The 24,368-nt window shown below is 38.7% G+C and overlaps 1 protein-coding gene across 2 annotated transcripts in view; it reads right to left on the reverse strand.

Moving 5' to 3' along the window:
- Nucleotides 1-24,368, reverse strand: part of CEP128 (centrosomal protein 128) — a 434,621-nt gene that overhangs the window by 220,784 nt on the left and 189,469 nt on the right. For both annotated transcript variants that reach the window (XM_043516125.1, XM_038407035.2), the window contains 3 exons: nucleotides 21,774-21,950; nucleotides 17,436-17,495; nucleotides 7,362-7,554 (listed from right to left, as the gene is read on the reverse strand). In XM_043516125.1, the coding sequence (XP_043372060.1) occupies nucleotides 7,362-7,554; nucleotides 17,436-17,495; nucleotides 21,774-21,950 (430 nt within the window). The remainder of the gene's footprint in view (nucleotides 1-7,361; nucleotides 7,555-17,435; nucleotides 17,496-21,773; nucleotides 21,951-24,368) is intronic.

The raw sequence follows: 24,368 nt of genomic DNA on the forward strand, positions 1-24,368 counted from the left end.
ACATTGGTAGCTCTAAGTCATCTTATGATAAACCAATACACCAAGGTCTTTCTCCTCCTCTATCACTTCCAAGTGATTAAGTCCCCATCTTATAGCAAAAATTCTTGTTGTTAGTCCCTAAATGAATGGCTTTGCACTTTTCACTATTAAATTTCATCCCATATCTATTACTCCAGTTTTCAAAGTCGTCCAGATCTTCTTGTATGATATTCCAGTCCTTCTCTGTACTGGAATACCACCTAACTTTGTGTCATCCGCAAATTTTATTAGCACACACCCACTTTTTGTGCCAAGCTCATGAATAAAAATGTTAAATAAGATGAGTCCCAAGACTGATTCCTGAGAAACTCCACCAGTAGTCTCCCTCCAGGCTGACAGTTCTCCTTTCAGTATGACCTGTGGTAGTCTCCCCTTTAACGAGCTCCTTATCCACCTTTTAATTATCATATTAATCTCCATCTTCTCCAATTTAACTAATAATTTCTTATGTGGAACTGTATCAAATGCCTTACTGAAATCCAGCTAGATTAGATCTGCTGCATTGTCAAAAATCAGTTATATTCTCAAAGAGATCACATTGGGCTGGCACAAACTACCATTTATAAAACCATGTTGTATTTTATCTCAATTACCATTTACCTCTATGTCCTTAACTACTTTCTCTTTCAAAATTTGTTCTAAGACCCTTGCATACAATTCAGGTCAAACTAACAGGCCTGTAGTTTCCAGGATCAATTTTCCCCTCTTTCTTAAAAATAGGTAAACAATTCTCCAGTCATAGGGTATGACTCCTGAGTTTATTTTGGTATTTGGTGTAATATAGTCTTTTTTTAAAACTGGTTGGCACGATGACAGATTAGACCAAAGGGATTTAGCTGGTTGCCAGAGCCCTTCTAATATAGGTAACAAAATTTTAGCCTTTGCAGTAGACCCCAAAATGTCAAAAACTGGATATGTGGTCTCCTCCAAAACCACTGATGGTAATTTTAAAATGGATATTCTATCAACTAGTTCATGAAACTGAATTGCATCTTCTGATGGAGACAATGCTGCTGTTACTCTCATATTGCCATCAGGACATGAACCACTTTCTGGTTTCATGAAATCTTGATATTCATCAAGTGGAGATCCTTCCTAGTACTTCTCTTTCAAAAGAGCATCCTGTGCCAAAGAAGGGGAACATTTCCTACCTCTCAGATCTGTATACCTCAGATCTGTAGGTTCCAGTGGAAGATGATCCAGCACCAGAGTATCACATGGTATTGGTAAGTAGGAGATAGCCAATATGGCCATGGCACCAAAGATGGCATGAATCAGTCTTGCAAAATTCCCCAGTCTGGCATCATATCATCCGCTTCATACAGAAGTATTACTTCAAGTGGAAGACTTTGCTTAGGACAGGGATCGGCAACCTTTGGCACATGGCCCGCCAGGGTAAGCCCCCGGTGCGCCGGGCTGGTTTGTTTACCTGGTGCTTCTGCAGGTTCGGCCGATAGCAGCTCCCACTGGCCACGGTTCGCCGCTCCAGGCCAATGGGGACTGCAGGAAGCGGCGCGGGCCGAGAGATGTACTGACTGTCGCCTCCTGCAGCCCCCACTGGCCTGGAGCAGTGAACCGCAGCCAGTGGGAACTGCTATTGGCCGAATCTGTGGACGCGACAGATAAACAAACCGACCCAGCCTGCCAGGGGTCTTACCCTGGCAGGCCATGTGCCAAAGGTTGCCAATCCCTGGCTTAGGAATTACTTGGGCTTTGGTAAGAGCCTCAGATCAGGCTCAACATCCAATTGCAGATCCAATCCTGAAGCAATAGGTGAGCTAACTGATGCAGGATTTGAAAAATAGAGAGCAGTGAGCCAGCTGGAGTCTTAGGCAGGGAGGATATTGACTGAGGAGATCCCTCATGATCCTCTATTACCAGGCAAGCACTGTGGTTAAATCAGATCCATTAACAGGTGTGGATCCAAAAGAATTTGGGCTGTAACTATTATTGTATGTGGTTGGGTTGGCCTGATTGGATCCGATGATCTTTTCTTCAGATGCATATTCTCGCAGCAATCTGGAGGTCCTAAATCCAAAGTTCTTGGATCTATATAATGTGAATGATCCAAGGAGCCACTAGAGATGTGCTTATTTCTTCCTCAGAACCAAGATAGCTGGTTCTGGTAAGTCTTGAGGAGTCTCAGACTGTCTGAAGACCGTACCCATTTTGAACTGGATCTGAGAACTTGGCTAGCAAAGAGTCAGTTAACTTGGAACAGGAGCATGATGCTGAATCTAAAGCCTTTGCTGTCTATGCTTGTTTGGATCTGGATATAATCAGAGCCAACTGAAGTCTCCTCTCATTATTTTCAGATCCTTTAGAATTATCAGATCCCTGAAGCTTGTCTGACAAGGCCTCTTGTAACAGAAAAGCCTGAAGTTTATTCTGTCTCTCCTTCCAGGCTCAAGAAGTAAATGTGCTGCAGGTAACACCATGTGCCCGTGAATGATTCTTGGCTAAGCACTTCAGGCATTGAACATGTAAGTCAGATGCTGGGAAAAACAATGGACACGACACACACCTCTTAAAATCATGCTTCTTTGCACTGGGATTTGCCGTGTCCGAACTGCTCAGTATTTTACTTAACTATAACTACTATCTAAAATGAACTTATCCTATTAACTACACTAACTTCAAACAACAACTAATCTAAAGGCACTTAACTATGGATCTGAGAAGCTGGAGAAGTTCAAGTCTTATCGTTGCTGTGGCTGGAAGGAACTGAGGCAGCAATGGGCTCTATGCCCTTTTCATAGGCATGCCCTCCTAATGCGCTCAAACACTGGAGGCAAGGAAGGGGGGGCAAGGCACCCCTATCCACCCTGCTACTAGAAGGTTCCACTGTCCTAGCTGCACCTGGCTGGCCAACCCCAAGAGTGGAAATATGCAGAGGACACTTAAAGAAGTGTAAAAAGAAAAGGAGGACTTGTGGCACCTTAGAGACTAACAAATTTATTTGAGCATAAGCTTTCGTGAGCTACAGCTCACTTCATCGGATGCATTCAGTGGAAAATAGTCCTCCTTTTCTTTTTGGGGATACAGACTAACACGGCTGCTACTCTGAAACCTGTCATTAAAGAAGTGTATAAGTTAAAAATACTGGCCAAAGTACTCACAACAGGACCAGGCCTGAGAGGAACCTTCCCACCATGGCGTGACTCCGAAGGGGTTGGGGAAAGCTCTGACAAAGAACCCCCCCCCCCCCCCCAAAAAAACCCTCTCTTTTTTTATATGCTATAACAAAAAAGAGAGGTCATTCCTGGTTATTAGATTTTAGCCAAAGCCAGATGAGGCAGTTTAGGGCTGAACCATGCTCTTCTCAAGGTTTTCATCTCATCTTACTTTACTATATTTGTCTTTAATTATTACATAAAGATTTTTTTAAAGCAAACTTATATAACTAATTATTTACTGTACCTAGTAACCAATTAACCATTTTTTCTTTATTTGAAACCTTTTGCTCAAACCTTAAATAAGATAATGCTGGTATTCCAAGGATCACTACAAGTTTAACACAAACAATCCCTCTTTCTCATGATCTTATTCTTTTTGGTTACATGCTTTGGGCCTGTTGTTCAATATCCAAATTCAATTTAAAACCATAGTTCACCAACGCCCAGCTTAGGTGTATATTTCTACAGATAGGGAGTGTGTTCTTCATTTCTTTGTGTTCTTCTATTTCCAGATTTAATCTTTGTGTTCTTCTATTTCCAGATTTAATCTGAGGTTGCTATTATATATAGTTTAATGAGCTTTTAAAGAAAGATTAACGGGTACCGTAGAAAAGTGTGCTTTTAAGAGAGTTATTCTTCAACACACCTGTGAAACACTTAAATACCTGCCATGAAGCTTGGGGTGACTAATTACAGAATGAATGAACTTACCTAGATTCTTCAATGAAAACAGCCCACAGGAAAACTCACATAATACAGAAACTGAGCAAATCAAAAATGCAAGATTTCTAACAAGCTCTGCCAAATTAATAGAGAAGACATTAAGTCTACATTTTCTAATGTGGATGTTGAAGGCAGACTTTTAAAGCAATAAACACAAAACAAGTAATTGCGGCTAAAACTGCCCATTTGGCAAAGACCCAATTTAGGCACCCACATGAAAAATATGGCCATTTTGAGAGATTACCACATCACGAGAGGCAATATCTAAAGTACAGGGTATAAAACAAAGTATGGCAAATAAGAGGTCCGTTACTTTGGTAATAAATATCACACACTTTGGTAATAAATATCTCCCAATCCTCTAAGAGTCCAAAGATAAGGCAAAGTAAAGAATTAAGAAGCATAGCATCATATTATTCATGATAAGGAAAGAACTGGGCACAGAAAGGGGCACATGAAGCCATCTGGAATTCAATTCTACATAGTATGATGTGGTTGAGTCCTGTGAATATTTCGACTTCAGTGTGTCAGGACACAACATAATGGCACAAGAGAACAAGCTACTGAAATAGTTTTGGTCTACTCTGGAACCATTAACTTACAAAGAAACAAATCTGAGTAAAAGTACTGAATTGTGAAATTTCTAACTAGTCTTTCCTTAGGACAAAATGGAATCAGCCACATATTAAGAATAGATTTGAATAGCTGAAAATTGGTGTGAACAGGAGAATTTTCAGGTACATGAACATAACACACAAGACTTGATTCCTATACAAAGGTTAACAACCCAAAAGTTATGAGAATATTATGAGATGAAAGAACAGAGAGCTGTAGGAGCAACTTTAAAGTAGTGGATGGCATATGCTGTAGGCCTGATGAAACACAAAGTGCTGGTTCAGTTCTGATCACTTGAACTTACCATGGTGGAAGATCTTGGATTTTATTTTTAAAAAATATGAATAAAAATGGATTTGCCTTTGTGAGATTAATGGGTGCTTGCCTTTCACCCACAAAAAAAGTACTGAAATCTCAGTTCTGAATATGTGGCACTATATACAAATTATCAGGGAGATTTACATCTCTGTTGACTAGTTCCTCTCTTCTCAATCTGTTCACTCACATTGACAAAGTTATTTATTAGACCTTCTGAAACTGGACTCTGGACCTGTTTATTTGGGGCCTTAAATTGTTTCTCCAACTTTGTTCCAGCATGAAGAAAATGCACCTACTCAAAAACAAGAGAGATTTTTAGATGGCCATGTGCCATCAGGTCCTTCCTAAGTGAGCTGTAAGCACTATCATTCCCATACTGCTAAAGGTTATGTAACAATAAAGTGTTTTGTTTATTATTGCTGAGAAATATCATGTAAATAATATCTTACTTTTATATAGTACCTTTCATCCTGAGATCCCAAAGCAATGTACAAAACTGAAATGCAACCACTCATCCTCCCATTCTAATAGTTCGACTCAGCTAATATGCCTCTCCGTTTTCAAGTTTCAAATTGCTGGTGTTCACAGGTTAGAAATCACAGGAGGGCCAAATCCAAGCATGGTCAGTTGTGCCATTCATCTTTCTGAGGTAGCCAGATTGAGTATTATGCAATTTATTGTGATCAACACCTTAAAAAACACAAGTTCTTCATAGACTTTAAAAATGTAAAGACATTTTTGGTTGGCATAGGTCTGGTATCCTTTGCCAAAAAAATTCCCGCCACAAATTGTTGATTAGCTCTTTTCTGTTACCTCTATTCCAGAGGTTGCTGTTTTTCAGTGTTATATGTTGCTTTTGGACCCTTCAGGGTGGAAGGTGCTATATAAATGCAAGATCTTTTTAATAAAAATCTCTCTCAAAAATATTGAACAAACTTTAGTAATACAGATCCAAAAAATAAAGTATACATTTCTCTAGGTCCTGGTGTTGGTTTCCTTTTCTTCTTGCCTGTGTTTGGCATTTTTGCATATTGGTTTTTCAGTGACAGAACCACAGGACCTGAGGACCTCACGCTCATTAGTGAATTTATCCTCACAAAATCCTTGTGATATAATAACAAAGTATTAACTCCATTCTACAGATGAACAATGGAAGCACCAAGACATGAAGTGTTTTGCAAAAGGTCATGCAAGTCTGTGGCAGGGCCAGAAACAGAACCAAAATCTTCCATGTTCCATTCTAAGGCCTTAATCACAAGACCATCCTTCCAAACTATTTTTACCAGCTTCACTCACCACTAACTTGGCAAAAAATCCAACACAGAATCTTCTAAGAAGAAAGAGGCAACTGAAATAAGATTATTGAACTGGGAAGAAATAATATTAATTAGCCAGAGAGAAAACATATAAACAATGTAATCATAATACAAGGTAAACCCCCCAAAAGTAATGAGGTACCTCATTGGCTGTTTCTTTGGTATCTGTATGCAAACACAGAAAAAGCTCAAAGAGAAGAGAGATAATAGCTCTCAAATGTGCTTGACATCATAGGCCTAAGAAAATGGAATAAGAAGGGTGCCAACAGTAATAATAATGCTAATAATATAATGGCACAGTCAGGCATTTGACTAGATGGGCTCCTTAGACTCTTTTCCATTAAAAAATGTCCTAGTTTAAATTAGGTTAAATGCCTATTTTCCAACATGCAAAGTTAATTTTAAAAAAATACATTCTCCCGTTTTATTTTTCTATTTTTTCATTCCACATGTGACTGGTTAAAACTCATTTTAAATAACACAAAGCTTATTTTCTTCAGTATTTTAACACGTGTAAGAGACAAGACAACATTTACCAATAAATCTTGTAATCCGGCTTCATTAGACCATCATAAAAGGAATTCAGGACATTCTCTGACATTTACCATTTTTGTATTTTCCATTCTTAATAGGCCATCATTATGACAAACAACAATACTATTTATGTAGTTCATGACAGCAAAAAGTAGTTATGACCATTAAAATAAAAAATGGGAAAATTCCAAAACAAGTTCTTCCTATGTTTGTATAACAAAAAAGAGATTACTTGAGAATAATTTATTTTACAGATAAAAGCAGGATAAAGGCAAAGACAATGTAAGCTCCTTTCAATGCTGCCTCCTATCTCTCCTCTATAATTTCTACTAATGTTTTGGTCATGATATGCCTCAAATATGAGAACATGAAAGACTAATTGGCATGTCTACTTCCCATTTCACAAACCCATGTGTTGTTCAGACATTTACTGAACTGAAATATAGCTGTTGGCAAAACAAGCCAACTTAACCAAGGGGAAACAAAAATCTGTTTCCCTAGTTATCACTAGCAACCACCAACTGGATTTCTTAATGACTACCAGATAAAGCAGATTTGGATGTATTTTGGTAATTCTCAAGATCAGCATTTCTCCCTTCTTTTTCTTCCTTCATTAACAAAAATGAACTGGTCAACTCACCTCTCTTTTCTCTGTTAACTTCCTCCAGGATATGTTCTTGCTTTTTTATTTGTTCGAAGAGAGATTGACGCTCACACTCCGTGCTCAGTGTCAAGTGCTTAAGATGCTCTCGACTCTGCAATAGGTGGCGCCGCAGCTTCCTTTCCTTGCTTTCTCTCTCTTTCACCTCTTCACACATCCATTGAAGTTTAGTCTAGAGAAGAACAAATTTATATAACACTAAAAGGAGAGAGCATTCTAATAAAAATACTAGGACTTAAATTCTATACTGAACAAACAAGAACATTTGGAATCACCTTACTGATTTAAAACAGCTATTGCTATACAAGTTTAAAAAGAAATATTAAAAATATATTAAAGGACAAATTCTGACTTAACATGCAAATGGACTCAAAATGTGCACATATATTTTGGTTGGCAGCAACTGCATGCTCAAGCCAAACATGTAGATTATTTTTTCCAGAAGAATAAGCCTGCAGGCTGAGAGTCTACTGGCCATTGCTGGTTCAGAGGGCATACAGGCAGCCTGGTGAACAGGCCCCACCCTGGAATGCGATGGCATGATTCCTGCAACACTTGGTTTGCAGAGGAACATAGGCACTGCCACAGTGGATCAAACCCAAGAGCTATCTAGTCCAGGAACCTCTATCTGACAATGGCCAGCAACATGGCCATGCTTCAGAGGAAGGGGTAAGAAACAAGCTATAGGTAAACGTGGGAAAATCTGCCTCCCACATAAGGTCTCCTGATCTCTAGCAGTTAGAGACTGGATTATCCCCTGAAGCATGAAGTTTAATAGCTCTTCCACAACATTTTTATCATTAATTATAACAACTTTCAATAATCTTGTTATCCATATAAATGTCTAATCCCTTTTTGAATTTTATTATGTTAATGGCCTAAATGTCTTCCTGTGGCAGATAATTCCACAGGTTAGTTACATATTTCGTGAAAAAGTATTTCCTTTTATGAGTTATGAATTTACCACCATTCACTCATTAAATGTCTTTGTTCTTGAGTTACGAGACAGGGTGAGCTGAAGTTTCTCCATCTACCTTCTCCATATCATTCATTATTTTATCCATTTTTATCATGTCCTCTATTATTTCCTAAGGAAAATAATCCCAATCTTTTCAATTTCTCTTCAGTTCTTTTCCAGGTACTTAATCATTCTTGTCACACTTTCCTGAACTCCCTCTCGTCCTGCAATATCCTTTTGAGATGGGATAACCGTACTGCACACTATATGCAAGATGAGGTCATGCCACTAATTTATCTAAGGGCCTTATATTATTCCCATATTCCTCATTCCTTATGAAACCTAGCATCTTTTTTGCTTTTTTGACTGCAGTTGCACCAGGCAGAGGACTTCACTGAGATGTGCATCTGTAATGTGAATAAGCCATTTAATTTTCCCCTCCAATTTCCATTACTTTGCATTTATTGACATTAAATTTCAATTACCATCATGTTGTTCATTCACCTTGCTTAAGTCTCTCTCAACTTCCAAAATATTCTCTGAACAAAATTAAGAGAAACAACGAATGGGATGCGTGACTTCTGCCCCATATTTCTATCGCAGAGGCGTTTATTTTTGGGAAGGGTACCTACACAAAATGCCCTGACAAAATCTGGCTCTAACGTTGAAACCAGAGCTTCTAAGCAAAAAATGCCCAGCTCTAAACTGACCCAAATTCAGATGGTTTGGTTGTCCCATAAACAATAGAAGGAACACATGAGCTATTGAACTCACAAATACAGCTTTGGCCTGAAGCCTTCTATATCTTCCAGTACATTTTAAAAAAAATTAAATCTTTGTATTAAATTGGGGTGTATGGAGATTGCAAGTTCCAATAAGTCTTGTGCTTTTACTAAGCTCAAGATGGTGCAATGTACCACAGATCGGTACAGGACCCACATCATTGCCATGGACGAGTTCAAGTATCTAACAAGAAATCTATTATTTTAAAATTTATGCAACTCAAAATACTAAGAGTGGACCTATGATCTACCAGTTACACACCAGGGTCTGGACACCACAAATGGAGAGGTAGGCTTGGGGTGACTGTAATAGTTTCAAGTCACCATTTCACCACTCATAGTTTGAGGTTGGAAGCCATTTCACCTCCATGTACGTGTGTCAGCCTATAGCTTTGGGTGAAAAAAGCATTTAATTGAAAACCACATAATGCATTGTCCAGTGAAAAAATATTTACTCCCAATCTGCCTCACAAAGAATCCATTAAAGTATATGGATTAAACTACAATAGCTACAATAATAATAATAAAAAAGGCCTATTCCCACAGTCTCCACTCCAATTAAGAGCTGAGTTTTTAAGAGTTAAACCTGAACAAAACCATTTCTACACTCAAATTCCAAGAATTAAAGAAGAAGGGAAGAAACAGAAAGAAGATGGGGAAGGAAGAGAAACATAGGACAGAAAAAGTGATGATTCTAAAGGGGAGTAGATTCCATCTTGAATGATAGTGAATGTGACAACAGGATGCAGAACAAATAATTTAAAATTGTAAGTACTGCAGTACTTCATTCAGTACCTAAAGACTAGTTTGATTCTGTCCTCATACATGGGGATTGAGGATAACATGTCCAGAATTCATACTCCAGCCTCAGGTCACAATTAAAAATTGAATTTGAGCCTCTCCATTGAATGAGCCAAAAATCACCAATTTCAGGCACAGCCTATACAAAGATGACAATGTCATGATTATAGCAGGACTGTGAAAACTAACTCCAACACCTGCAGCTCTAACCGCATTACCTTCAGTGTCAGCCACATGAACCACAAAATCATTTCCCATCTACCCCTCCCTTGACTGCAGTCAAGAGATATGTCCCCATACCTGAGTCCCTGATGCTGCAGTGGCTAAGATTCCATTACAATCTTTGCTGTGAAATGGGATGAGACTGCTGGGTTTTGTGAGAGTATCATCAGATTTGCATATTAGTAAAGTGAAAATGTGTGAGGGTTTACAGAATGCTGTACATAATACATACATATATATATATATATATACACACAGTTTAAAAAAACTGAACAGATAAAGCAGAAATCCCTTTTGCAGTTAGCAAAAATATCATTTCAGAACTAAGATGTAATCTGAAAGATGACTTTTAAAGCATTAAAAACAACCAGCTTTTATGCTAACAGCTAAATATTTAAGGTGTCAACCACTTTAAAAATAAAAAAAGCCCAGGACTTGAATATATTTTAACCACTTGCACTTCAGTTCACTTGAGTAATTGGGGTTATTGAGGGACCAAATTGGGGTTTAACTAGGAATACAGGATTTTGGCTGTGAGACTCTTGTTTTCCCGGTGCTCCAGAGATCCAAAGTAGCAGTGCCAGAGGACGCAGAGTCTCTTCAAGCAAGGCATCAGTGCTTGAAGAGATCTCCTCAGTGATGCTGCTTTGGGGCACCAGGGAGCTAGAGCAGCAGTAGCAAGAAGAGCCCTGAACAAGTGCCAAGGCTGCAGCATAGGGACACTGAACCTCATCTGCCCAGCCCATGACCCCTATATACACCCACATATATCACTCCTGATGCAAAAGCTTCTCTCTCACACATGTCCCAAACACCTCTGTTAAATCCCTTTTCTTCCAAACGCCCTTCTGAAACACATGTGGATCCAAGTACATTTCTCTCCAGCTCCCCACCACTCCCTGCTCTATCTTCAACATTTCTACTCACCCCACATGCATCTCCAGAGCACTACCACCTCCCCCAGAATCTACCCCCATATACCTCTGCTGCCCAGAGGTATGAACAGACCTTATCAGATGTATGTACAGACCACAACTGGGGAGAGAAATAGTTAGAAAACATCCATTAAAACAAAGTTTCAATGAAAAATTAAAATAAACTTTCCTAATATATTTGAAATTTGTTGTTTCTCATCAACACACCTGTAGTCAGGAAGGGAAGATCGGCTAGGTTATGACAAATAAGGGAAATAAACTGTGCATTTCATTTTAAAAGTTCAAAAAGCAATCTATGTCTGAGAAGTTATTAGTATGTCTGTGGGAGAAGGGTTTATGGGGACTATTGAGCTTCAGAAACCTAATGATACATGAGGAAAACAAAACTAAATTTCAAAAAGGGAACATTTTAAAACAGGGCCTCTGCAAAAGTTAGTTAAAAAAACATGAAAACAATTGCATGGAAAATTCAATTGTCCGATGAAGAATTACTGTGCCAAATGTGGAGTCTAAATTCAACCACTGCAGTAGGAAACAAAGTCGATTTTTAGTCCTGTTCTAAGGGAAAATCTTAATGTAACCTCAATTATTGAATTGTTACTCTGTCACTCAAACATTTACACCCCCCCCGAACCAAAACAATTTTTATCTATTTTCTCCTCAGCTAGCAATGAAAAAAATGGTTACTAATCTGTTCCAAAACTGTTGTTCTTTGATATGCATTGCACATGTCCACTCCACTCTTGGTGTTGGTGCGTCCAGTGCACAGCCATCAGAAACTTTTTCACTAGACAGTACCTGTTGTATGGCTCGAGCTCTCCCTGTTGTCCTCATACAGGTATAAAGAGCAGAGCCATCCTTAGCCCCTCCCTTCTTGTCGTAACTCTGATACAGAGGGGCAGGAGAGCGGGTTGTGGAATAGACATGGGAACACTTCTCAAAGAACAACAGTTATGGAACAGGTTAGTAAATATTTTTTTCTTCAAGTGATTGCACATGTGCGTTCAAATCTTGGTGACTCACAAACTTTCAGACAGGAGGTAGGGTCGGAGCCTACTTCAATAGAGATTGGAGAATAATTTGTCCCACTCTAGCATCATCTCTGGAGTCTTGAGTCACAGCATAGTGAGAGGCAAACATGTGGACCAAAGACCAGGGTACTGCTCTACAAACGTCTGCAGTTGAAACTTGTGCCAGAAAGGCTGCCAAGATAACTGTGACCTCAATAAACGAGCTATGATTCTGTCAGGTGGAGCAACATTACCCAAGTCATAGCACATGTGTATGCAGGATGCTATCCATGAAGAAATTCTCTGGTGGAGACTGATTGACCTCTTACTCTGCCTGTCACAGCTATGAATCGCTGTGAGGATTTACAAAAGTGTCTAGTTCTATTCAGGTAAAGCACCAAGGTTCTTCTGATGTTCAAGCCATGCAAATGCTCTTCTTCCCTGGTCATATGTGGTTCTGGTAGAATACAGGCAAATAATTTGACTGGTAGATGTGGAAAGAGGAAGCGACCCTTGGGAAGAACTTCAGATGAGGATGTAGGTAAATCTTGTCCTTAAAAAAGATTGTATGTGGAGATCCTGATATTAATGCCCACAGCTCCCTTACTCTTCTGGCCAAGCTAATAGCCACCAAAAAGGCCAACTTCATTGATAAATGCAACAGTGAGCAGTAGTCAATGATTCAAATGGGGGACCCATATGTCTTGACAATATTAAGTTTAGATCCCACAATGAAATGGGGTCTTGTACTTGAGGGCATACTTTTTCTGGGTTGATTAACAGCTCCAGAGGATTGAATGTTGACTGGCTAGGGGCAACTCTGCTCTGCACTTGCAGTTTGGACTGGATTTTGACAAGGTAGGGGTAAATCTGCACTCCTGATCTTCAGAGGAATGCAGCTACTACCGCCATGACTTTTATAAGAGACCCTGGGAGCTGCGGACAGGCTGAAAGGTAGTATGATGAACTAATGATTTTGATTTACCAGAAATCAGAGGTACTTCCTATGAGCTTGAATGATTGCCCCAAGGAAGTAGGGATTTTTTAAATTGAGGGCAGCAACCAGCCCCTGGGATCCAGGGAAGGGATAATAGAAGCTAGGGTGAACATGCGAAACTTTATCCTTTTTAAGAATTGTTGAGATGACAAGTCTAAAATTGACCTGAGATCCCCTTCATTTTGGGGATTAGGAAATATGGGGAATAAAACTCCTTCCCTCTGATACCACATGCAACCTCCTCTATGGCTCCCTGGATAAGGAGTTTTTCATGAAAATGGTCCCTGAAGAGGGAAAGGGAGGGATGGTGGGAGGGAGCAGTAGAAGCAAACTACAGAATATCTCCCACTTCCACCATGCTCAAGATCCACTTGTCCCAAGTAATCCAGGACCGAGCACTGCAGAAGTAGGAGAGACAGGGTTCAGGCCTGGAAAGATGGAGACTGGTATGTCAACCTCAACTGGCTCATAAAAATACCTGTTTTGTGATTCCTGGGTGTCTTGAGGGGCCGAGTGCCAAAACAGCAAGAGAGGAAGGCATACACCTACACTCTTTTTTGATAGGTCCTGCGGAAGAGGAGTGGAATGGGCCATCTGGTCCAAGGATAGTGAAGGAAACCTCAAATGGCAAGTCCTGGATATTAGTCTGGACTTCATAGTGAAGACCAGAAAACTGCAACCAGGATGATCTATACATGGCCACTGCAGAGGCCATGTTCTACATGCAGAGTCTGCTGCGTCCAGCCTCACCTGCAGTGAAGTTCCCATGATCAGTCTGGCCTCACTGACCAAGGAAGAGAACTCCTGCCTAGCGTTCTCCGGAAGAAGCTCCTTTAACTTTTGCATGGAACCTCACAAATTTGCACAAACGAAGTCCCAACAAAGCTTGTTAGTTAGCAATATGCAGCTCCAAACACCCTGTTGAATGAATCTTTCTGCCAAACAAGTCCAGCCTTCTGTCATCTTTTGATTTGGAGGTGGCAGCCTGGTATCCCTGTCATTCTCTCTCATTAGCTGCTGTGACAACTAATGAGCCCAAAGGTGGGTGAATATACTCAAACCCTTGGGAGGGTACATAGTACTTTCTTTCCACTTTTTTAGAGGTTCAAGGCAAAGAGGATAGACTCTGCCCCCAAAGCCTTTATTGGCTCTAAAATCACCTTGTTAATTGACAGAGATACTGTGGAGGGCCCCACCGATGATAAAAGGACAACTCGAGGGCACCCTGACCTCTTCAACATGTGCACCTAAGCCTGCAACAACTCTTTTCAATAACTCCTGACAAACCTTAAAATCATCAGGAGGAGGAGAAGTTGTGCCAGATCAAATGTCCTCATCTGAAGAGGAAGCCAAGACCAAGGGGGATAGAATCTCGTCTACAAGCTGTTGCTCTCCATCTGGAACCTCCTCTTAATGCTTGATACCAGTCTTGATGCTGGCCTCTTGAAACAGAGCTACTCTGTGTGTAGACTCAGCCTTTCTAGAGGAGTGCACTGAGTATGCACAGTGTTGGGAAGGTCTGGAAGCTGGGGGACACCCTCAAGAGTTCCAAAATGGCCACTGAACCAGGGCAGGGTCCAACTGTCAGGTCCCATTCAAGGGTCACAGCAGTAGGTGGAAAGAAAGGATCTCTGCAGAGACCGGCATGTCCTGCTTCAGCACTGTGATATATTAAATCCCCCTCTGAGTTATACAATGAGAATTCCCTTCCTTTGACCATGGTGCGGTTGATCCAGTCAGTGTCAGGGAACAGTGCCGAGGACCTACTGGTGGATGGAGCAACACCATCAGAGCCCACTTCCCCTTGGGGCTTATCTGGGAAGAAGGCAACTGGGGTACCAGAGGTTGAATTGCTGGCAAAAGTGGCAGTGGTGCCAAGGGACTAGACTCCTGTAAGGAAGGAGTCAAAAGCACTGAGAGGCAGAACGGGTTTCTTACTGCTGCAAATGCCTCTAGGTAGGTGGCACATAGATGGTCTCTTGTTGCGGTGCTGAGAAAGTTGGTGGTGCTGCTTCCAACACAGCACTCAACAGTCCTCCTTGTGGAGCCAGAGCTGACTGTGCTGATTTAAGCACCAAGTTGGAGGAGGATGCTGAGGTTTCAGGTGCACTCTATTGACTCCTCCTTGACCCTCTTAACAAACTTAGAGGGTGGAGACTTTCCCCTGGCCAGTGCCTCTGTTGAAGCTTTGTATTTCTTCCTCGGTGTGAGCAAGGGAGAACAGTGCCAGGATCCTGCTAAAGGTGGAGGTGCACCGCTTTCTGAAACTGCAGCACTCAGCACCGAGTCAGACCTGGACAGTGCCAACAGTGGCCTGACCACAGCCTTCATCAGCAGGAATTTCAGCCTAGCCTCCTTATCCTTCTTCACCCTAGGTTTGAACTCCCTGCAAGCCTAGCACCAGTTCCTCACATGTGCTTCTCCCAAGCACTTTAGGCAGCTGTTGTGCAGGTCACTCATGGGCATAGGCCTGGAGCCAGAAACACATGGCTTGAAATCTGATGACCAGGGCATACCTCAGTGTCATACGTAGAAAAAACCCTGAACAGGGAAAACAAGAAGTCAAAAAAACTTTAAAAAAAAAAATCTGTAATACTGTTAAAACTTACTTTCATAACATTACTAAGACTAGACTAACACTATACACTATATTCAAAAAGGTTGAGAGAAATAACAGTTCTGGTAGAAAACAGAGTTCCAATGACCATTAGGGGTGGTAAGAAGGAACTGAGGGGGGCTAAAGGTAGTTCTTCCCTTTATAACTAACTACACACCACCCAACAGATACCGCTGAGGGAAAAAGTTTCTGACAGCTATGCACTGGGTGCACTGACACTAAGAGTGGAATGCATATATGGAATCATTCAAAGAACAACCAGGAAACACAAAATTTGGATTTCAGAAATGTTAGCAACCAAAGTCCCCATCTTTACAATATTCATCAGCAATTGCAGTGACCTGGAAGTAGAATTGAAGTGATTCCACGTGATCAGAGATTCAGCCCAGAAATATAATCTTTTATATACAAGGTGCAAATCTATAGAACTGCAGTATTTCTATTCCCTTCATTTCAGGTCTCCTCTACCAATAAGTAAAGAAACTCATTTGGCAGATTTATGAAAACAATTACTAAATGCCCTTTGGAAGGTCCTTCTAATACTGCCTTAGATGTCAGCGGCACCTATCTGAATAGTAGACTGTTTCCTACACAGTTCTTGTCCTCTGATTCAAAATCTTATCTCTGTTATTTATAGTGATATTCACTCTTGATCTATGTGTATTACATGCTAGCCCATCTATAACCTCAAGTCACCTTGCTAGCAAACAGATGCAACTTCTCCTCAGTCAATTGGTCAACTTTTCTTCCCTTGCCATGACCCTTTTACACTGCAGAGGAAAAGGTTTGTTTCATGCAGTATAAAAGCTATTTTTAATCATGAGAAGCTTAATCCTATTAAAAGATACTGGATAAGACTGCTTACAGGGCTTGCAAAGTAAAAAGCAAGGGTTAGAAGTTACCAGTCATCTCTTTGAACCATTAAGCTGAGGCACAGAAATGAAAGCTTACAGTATGCTCACATGCCAGGATTGTCAGGCTCATGAGAAATTTCCAAGTATGTGTGTACTCACATTATGTGGTCAAAGGCTTTAGAAGAAGGGTAAAAGGAAAAATAGCACATTTTTCAAGAATCCAGTCTAAAAGCGTTTAGATATAAACCAAAACTGCTTAAAACAAAAAAACATGTCTTGGCTTTTCTTATAACCCTATAGAAAGAAGCATGCCTGTGGACTATAAATTTACCTTGTTTTACTCCAAAAGAATTGATAAAAGAGAAAAGGCAATCCAGGACCAAAGGGTCATATTTTCAGCAGGCTTCCATCATTTCATCCACAAATGCATTTGTTTTGCTGGGTGCTCAGAATTTGGGTGTGCTCAAATTTAGTGAGCGCAATAAAGGGAGAAATGCTGTAAATTTGGCTCTACAAATATCTATTGCTTATTGATGTTAAGTACCATAACTGCCAATAAAAGGGCCAATAAAAAGGCTAAAATCTGATACCCTTCAGAAATATGGTGACACTTCACACTGGAAATCCCCTACTGCTACTCAGCAAGAGATAGCCAAAGACCTTCAGCTGAAAAAATCTTTACCATCTATTGGCTTGAAAGGCCAGTCACCATGCTGGAAATATCAATATACCTATCAGAGAAATGTTGCAGGTATTTAAATTTTTCTTTTTCTCTCTCCCTCAACCCCTTTTTAACTGCAATTTTCAAATACCATTTTTAGTGACCAAAACCAGCTTAATATTATTTTATCCAATAATATCCAACAGATGAAATTACCTTTGTTTCTGCTAACCAGCGATGAGGGTCATTCTTTAATCCAGCTGTAAGTGATATTGCCTGGAAAAAAAATTTAAACACAGAGGGAAATTTTTTATTATTTACTGAACAAAATGAGTATATTAATTCAAAAAATCATGACTAAAGATCAGTATTGGAAGGTTTATTCCTAAATATTTTAAAGAGCTGTTAATTTTATATCGGTCACATTAAAGGATAAGGAATGCAGTGTCATCAGTATAATTCTTGTTTAAAATGCAACTCAGGTCAACAGTTATTTGGTACATAGTAATTTGTTATTTTTCCTGCTTTATCCATATGATCACTACAACACTATGTGATTAGAACATCCTCAAAATGCTTAAATGTTTTATTATTAGATTGTAGTTTACTGTACCAACAACAATGCATATTTGGAGTCGGGAAGGAATTCTCCTCCAAGGCAGATTGGAAGAGGCCCTGGGGGTTTTTTTGCCTCTCTCTGTAGCATGAGGCACAGGTCACTTGCTGGAGGATTCTCTGCACCTTGAAGTCTTTAAACCATGATCTGAGGACTTCAATAGCTCAGACATAGTGAGAGGTTTATTGCAGGAGCGAGTGGGTGGGTGAGATTCTATGGCCTGCATTGTGGTCAGACTAGAGGATCATAATGGTCCCTTCTGATCTTAATACTATGAGTTTATGAGTCTAAGATATATATTCTGGGTGCCCCTTTGTGAAAATTATGTTTAATTTACAGGGAAATGCAATTTACAACTATTGATATGAATTACATGTTAAAATGCTTGTTGAAGGGTTAAAATCCATTGCTGATGTAATAACCTGGTATATGGATTTGTGTACAGACCCAAAGTCAAGAGTTTGGTCAAGGTCAGAGGCCTAGCAAATAGTGATTAGCTAAGAGAAAGCAGAATAACCAAAGATAACCTTGTTTTTGTTAAGATATGCCTGGTCAGCAAAACGCCAGATTTTGGGGGCAATAATTGTGTCTTATTCAAAGTTGCAAATAGAACAAAGAAGCCCTGTTTCTGTTCTGTTTCTTCTGTAGGGAGATGTTCTTCCCACACATCCATCCTTGAGTTTATGAAAGGTTCAAGCATGTCAGTATAAGATATGACCTCTTCCCACCTCCCTTCCCCAGGAACCAATGCCTGCCTTAAAACACAAATAAGCAACTTGAAAAACAATCTTTATTGCCATATACTTTCCCTGTTTCTTTGCTTTTACCCCTAGATATGTATCTGTTGGACAATCAAAGGATCTACTTCATTCCTATGGACCCCAAATTGAATCTAACATATATTCTATACTAATACATTTATTAAAGTACTAATTAAATGTTAAATGTTAATTTGTTAACTTGAGACCATGGGCAGAGTCATTATGTAGCCTCTTGATCATTGGCTACTGTGCTATCAGGTCTTGCAGCTAAACCTATCCAGGGGTGTGGGACTGCCTACCCCATCACTTTCCCTGCCCATGGAAAATATTGATTGACAGTGTCTCTGAGCCTAATAAGCGTCAGTGCTGTACGTAATAAACTCCTATGTTTGACCTCTACATGGTGTGGATTTATGTCCTTCACTTGTTTGTTTCTCTGTTTTTTAAAAAACTAGGTTCAGCGTCATCCAACCTCATTTCCTCCAGACTGAATGGCACCACATTGTGTAGCACAGTAGTAGTACAGGCTATTCTTACTTGTGATTTCATTGTTACCAATTTGGCTTTTCTTCTGGAATAGAACATGAGATTTTGACTGCTTTATTTAATTACACATTTCTCGCTTTATCAAAGAGTGAGAGAAATGTACAGTGGGCACCAATAAAAACCTCAATATTTGCTATTCCATTGTGATGATGGTATCTTCTATTCCAGCTATAAGAAGATACCATACTTACTTCAGGTATTTGAGATTGATGATTTCAAGTTCTTACATATCCCTTCTAGTTTATTAAGGTAATAAAATTACTAATTAAGACAGAAGATAAATTTGTACTGGGTATTTCATTAGCAAATCATACATCAGGTAGTCTCCCAGGCCTCTCTTCCACCAATCCCTTTTAAAGCCTACTACACCACAAATTAAAATTTGTTAAAAAGGAATTATTATACCTAATTCTACATTTTTTATTAAATACATCTATTCCTTTTAGGGGGTTGTTTTTCATTACTTCTTTTTAAAGAAGTAGAAAAAAATCTGTGTTTTGCACAGATCTGTATTTTTAATGGAAGTCTAGTTAAGTCCATTTAACATCTGATATATCCTCTTTTGTAGAGAACAAATCTGTATCATGCCTTATATATCATGCTCTTTTCCATCTCAAAGTGGTATGGCGGTATTTATTGTTTAATTTACAATACTTCTTGGACTGGGATAGTTTTATCTGGTATTCATTACTGTATGCCTTTTTGGGGCTTCTTTTGTGCAAATCAAGATTTTTTTTTTGTAAGAAGTCTATTAAGTGGGTTCTACTACTGATGCCAAAATGAAAGGATCACAAGCAGGACCTCTTGTACTGGTTTGTATATTGAGAAAGCCAAAATACTTAAGGGTTTTGGGGGGGGTTTTTGCAGAGGAAGCAGAGGGGAGTTCATGTGGCAGCAAAAGACTGGTTGAAAAAAAAATCCCAACAGTTTATCTAGAATTCTTTAAGTTAAAACTCCACTTTGGGATAACTAGCAAATCTGGTCAGATTTTTGCTTTCAGGAGAATTCAGTGGATGAAGACTAGAGATTCTCTAGCTTCCTCCAATAGCACCATTATCTTCCTCTTAAACTCTCACAAGACAACAAGATTGCAGTGATACTCGTAGAAGAAAAGGACTTGAGTTAAACCTTTCTAAAGCCCTTGACAAAACCCATAGTGCTGGGGAGAAAAGCATCACTGAAATCCAATGAGAGCCACGTTTTCCCTAGTCCTCCCAGGGCCAACTGCACTGCCTCCATACAATACCTCTACCAAGTATCAATATGGGAAGAGAGCAAGAAATTATTTTGCTGTAATAAAAATGATGTCCCCTTCATGGGCTAGTGGTTAAGTGGCTCAAATATGTTTTAAGCTTGCCAATGGCATGCAACTTAAGGGGTTTGATAAAACTGGATGAGTAAGGAGAAGCTGACATGCAAACTTTTATTTTAAAATGAAAACAAAACCTTCATACTTTGGCATTACTTTTAAATTCCAAGTTAACTGTAATTTCTAGGAACCATGTAAATTTAAACAATAATTCCATCTGTGCTGTCCAGTAGATTTTAGAAATCAAAACTTGGGAGTTCAGAAAAGGAGGAAAGTTAGGAAATTTGCGCTTTATTATGTGGTGAAACATTTAAACAGATCGATGTCTGTCTGCCAGGATGTCACACTCAGTTCATTACTCCAGAGTCTGAATATCTTTAAAATATTCAGAGAAATTTCCATGTTGAAAAAATGTCTATTTTCCCTTTTTTAAGATAGTACATTACAGCAGTAGCAACATTTACACTCTTCAAAAACCATGCAGTGTTTAGTGATAAAAGAATGTGTGTTAAAGTATAAAGCATATAAAGTATAACATTCTCCATTTTTGTAATATTAGAAAATATATAATGACTTTTAAAATTGAAACACATTGTTCACAAGAACAAACAAGACATTTTTTCCGTTGTACTACCAATCTTATTAAACAAACAGAATTTTTAAAATAAAAAATTAGTTTGAATCTAAGAAAGAATACTTTATTAAACTGAGTTTCTGAATCTTTGTTCAGAAACTATAGATTTTTTACCAAAGATTATCTTCATTATTTGCTAGAGCAGCATGCTGAGGTCTATAAATAAATACCTTAGGGGTTGAAATATACTGACACTTTCTCTCTTAACCACTTGTCATATGAGAGAGACAGGACACAATATGAATTACTGATATGACCCACAATTTTAAGATTTGATCATCATTTCCAAGCAAAACAATAAGAAAGTTAATGTTCAGTGTCAAACAATGAACCAATGTGATGCAGTTTGCTACCAGGGAGGTCATTTCACATCAACCACTAATAATTGGAAACCATTATTTATGAAGAAAAAGACTGGCAACTGAAAATAACTTCTGGTGATGCACAGGAGGGGGCTTATGTTATTTCTTTATAAGATACATAGCAACATGTGTCACTCCAAAACTCCATAATACACTTAATACCATATTTTTTTAAATAGTGTCACCTGTCATATTTGAAATCTTTTACTTAAGAAACTATCTGTAGCAAATATGTGAATACAAGCAGTCATGCATAAAAATTCCATTACAGTTACCCATTAGGTAGCAAACTAAAAATCTAAAGCAGACTGAAAACTAATAATTACTTTGAATTTCTCCACAGAGTCCCGGGAAAGGATTTCACAAGCTGCATCAATTTCACTTCCTATCATGGTGAGAATGGATTCTTGTTCTGTCTCTAGACAACGCAGCTGATCCCTGCACTGTAATCTGTACTCCTCCATCCTCCTCAAATGATCTTCTTCACTGCTTATCTGTTTATCCTGGGGCAAAAGAATGAAATAACAATAAAAAAAGATTTACTATTAAATTAATATAACTCCAGAATCTTTTTTTTTTAAAAAAAAAAAGATTGTGCTTTCAGAATCCAAAGGGACATTTCCCCAGATAGCTCTCAGAACTTTATAAAAAAAAACATAAAAGGGTAACTTTTATAGTAAACAGGCAGGAAACGTGAAGATTTTCAACAAATAAAGGCAGCTTGCCTTAATGACCTATGTTCTTGGCAAGTTATTGCCATATTAGATGGGAGATTTGAAATAATTTAACCAAATAATTAGAAAAAATGGGGAAAAATACTTTCATGCTAAAACACATTTCTGTTAACAGACCATAGCAAATCTGCCTTTCAATATGCACTTTGAGCATATAAAGCTCACTAAACCTTCTCAGTCAAGTGAGCATACAAAATGTGGCAAATTATTATGACCGATAAATTGGTATTTTCTTGCACCCAATCCAGAAAAATACCAGCTACTGCCAATTCAATTTCAGCCAAACCCATGAGAGGAAGCAAAGGGAGTTGTTCACACAGTATTTTTAACAGGGATTCCCGTAATCTCAGGCAACCTCTAAACAGAATATCCACATATATATACAGTACTTATATGTACTATGCAATACATACATACACACACACACACACACACACTGTTCATGTATTACACTACACATTATACTTTCAGAATTGCTCATTTAAAAAAAGACAACAGTTTTATGAAATTAAGATAAGCTAACAAATTTGACAGGTGTCCCGCAGAGAAGCCTGGCTTTTTGTAATAGAGAAATACCCAAATTAAACAAACAGCAGCTACTTTAAATCAAAATCATCACAAGGATTTTACTATGCAGTTACTAGTCTTTGTGTATTACATACTACCAGGAGTGCTGATGGTACTGTTATGATCTATGTTACTACGAATGCAGGTATTAGGGTTGCATTATTTAGCTTTATAATATCAGTACCCTCTGCCACCTCAATATAGAGTGAATATGGAACATCATACTACACTCCAAAAATCCAACCTGTTTAAAGAAATGACTCCTTAATTTTAAATTTTGCTTTACATTTCCTTTATTTGTTTTTTGATCAAGCAGCCAGCAGTTCCCCATCTTCTAATATCTTCAGGGACTAAAGGGGAAGGAAGTAGTCATGGTTAACTGGGATATGCATGAAGGGAAAAGGACGAAGTTGTTCAGAGATTTCTATCATCTCATCCTCACCTTCAAAAATAACCAAGCTATTTATGTATATATATGCCATAACCCTTTACACTGAAATTTACACTCAGATGGAGAAAAGGTAGAAAATTAATAAATATTTCTTCAAGAATTATAGAAAAAAATGGCTTTCGCTAAAGAAAAAGAAAAAAGGTGCTTTACTTTATGTATTTGCACATCACATTTCTGAAGATGTATTATGATGACAGTTAATATTAGCTGTGGAGTTCTTTTCCAAATGCAGAGTAGAGAGGATCCAGTACACAGATACCAGCAATATTAATTGCATCATCTTATCTGGATTTATAATTGTCAATATCAAGAGTGTTACTATTAATAAATCACCCTTTTCCTCCTATACAAACACTTTCAGAGAACTCCAGCCATGTGGGAGGGGAGGAACTATTAGTTGCAGTAAATGTTTTGGGTGATTCAGAAAATGATACTCTTACCTGTACTGAATCAATGCCCTAGTCAGGTGTCAGGATACATTGTATAGTTGTTCAAGCCACAGTCTTTCAAGGTGAGATATGAAATAATATGTAGCACTTATATTAGTATTTTCCACCTTTGAAACACCCTATGCACATTAGCTATGTAATCAACGAATCCAACAACCTAACCATGCATGGTCATTAAAGAGATCTTATGGCATTTTTATTTTTTTGTGTGAAAGTAGAAATGTTACCTCTGGTGCCCTTGTATTTTACATATTTAATTTCTCCTGCAGTTTCAACTGGATACAGTGCTTTACACTTCTTGCTGTGATGCTGTTTAGTGTTAAACAGGTGTCTTGTGCTTCTCCACGCATAGACTGCATTTCAGTGCTGGATGAAATAATTCCCATATTTTATGGAATACCACTTTGGGACGACTTCTGGATAAATGGCGCTACTAAAATGTAAGCGGCTACTGTGCATGTGCAGCAGGATATTTATCACATTACAGTATCAAGGAAAAATAATATACTTCCTTTTCAAATGACTCAGTGCTGATAAAAGAGATGTCATAGTGGCTGTACAAATGTTATCTCATTTTTAAGCATGACAGCATAATAATCTTATTAAAATGAGAGCCAGTTATAAAGAAAAGACAATGATATAATAACAGAGGGCATTCTAGCTCTCCCTTTCCTCTTTTTGTCCCCCTAGCTATCCTGCACTAGGACCCAGCAGGACACA

The sequence above is a fragment of the Dermochelys coriacea genome, chromosome 6 (genome assembly GCF_009764565.3).
Source record: "Dermochelys coriacea isolate rDerCor1 chromosome 6, rDerCor1.pri.v4, whole genome shotgun sequence".
Lineage (NCBI taxonomy): Eukaryota > Metazoa > Chordata > Testudines > Dermochelyidae > Dermochelys > Dermochelys coriacea.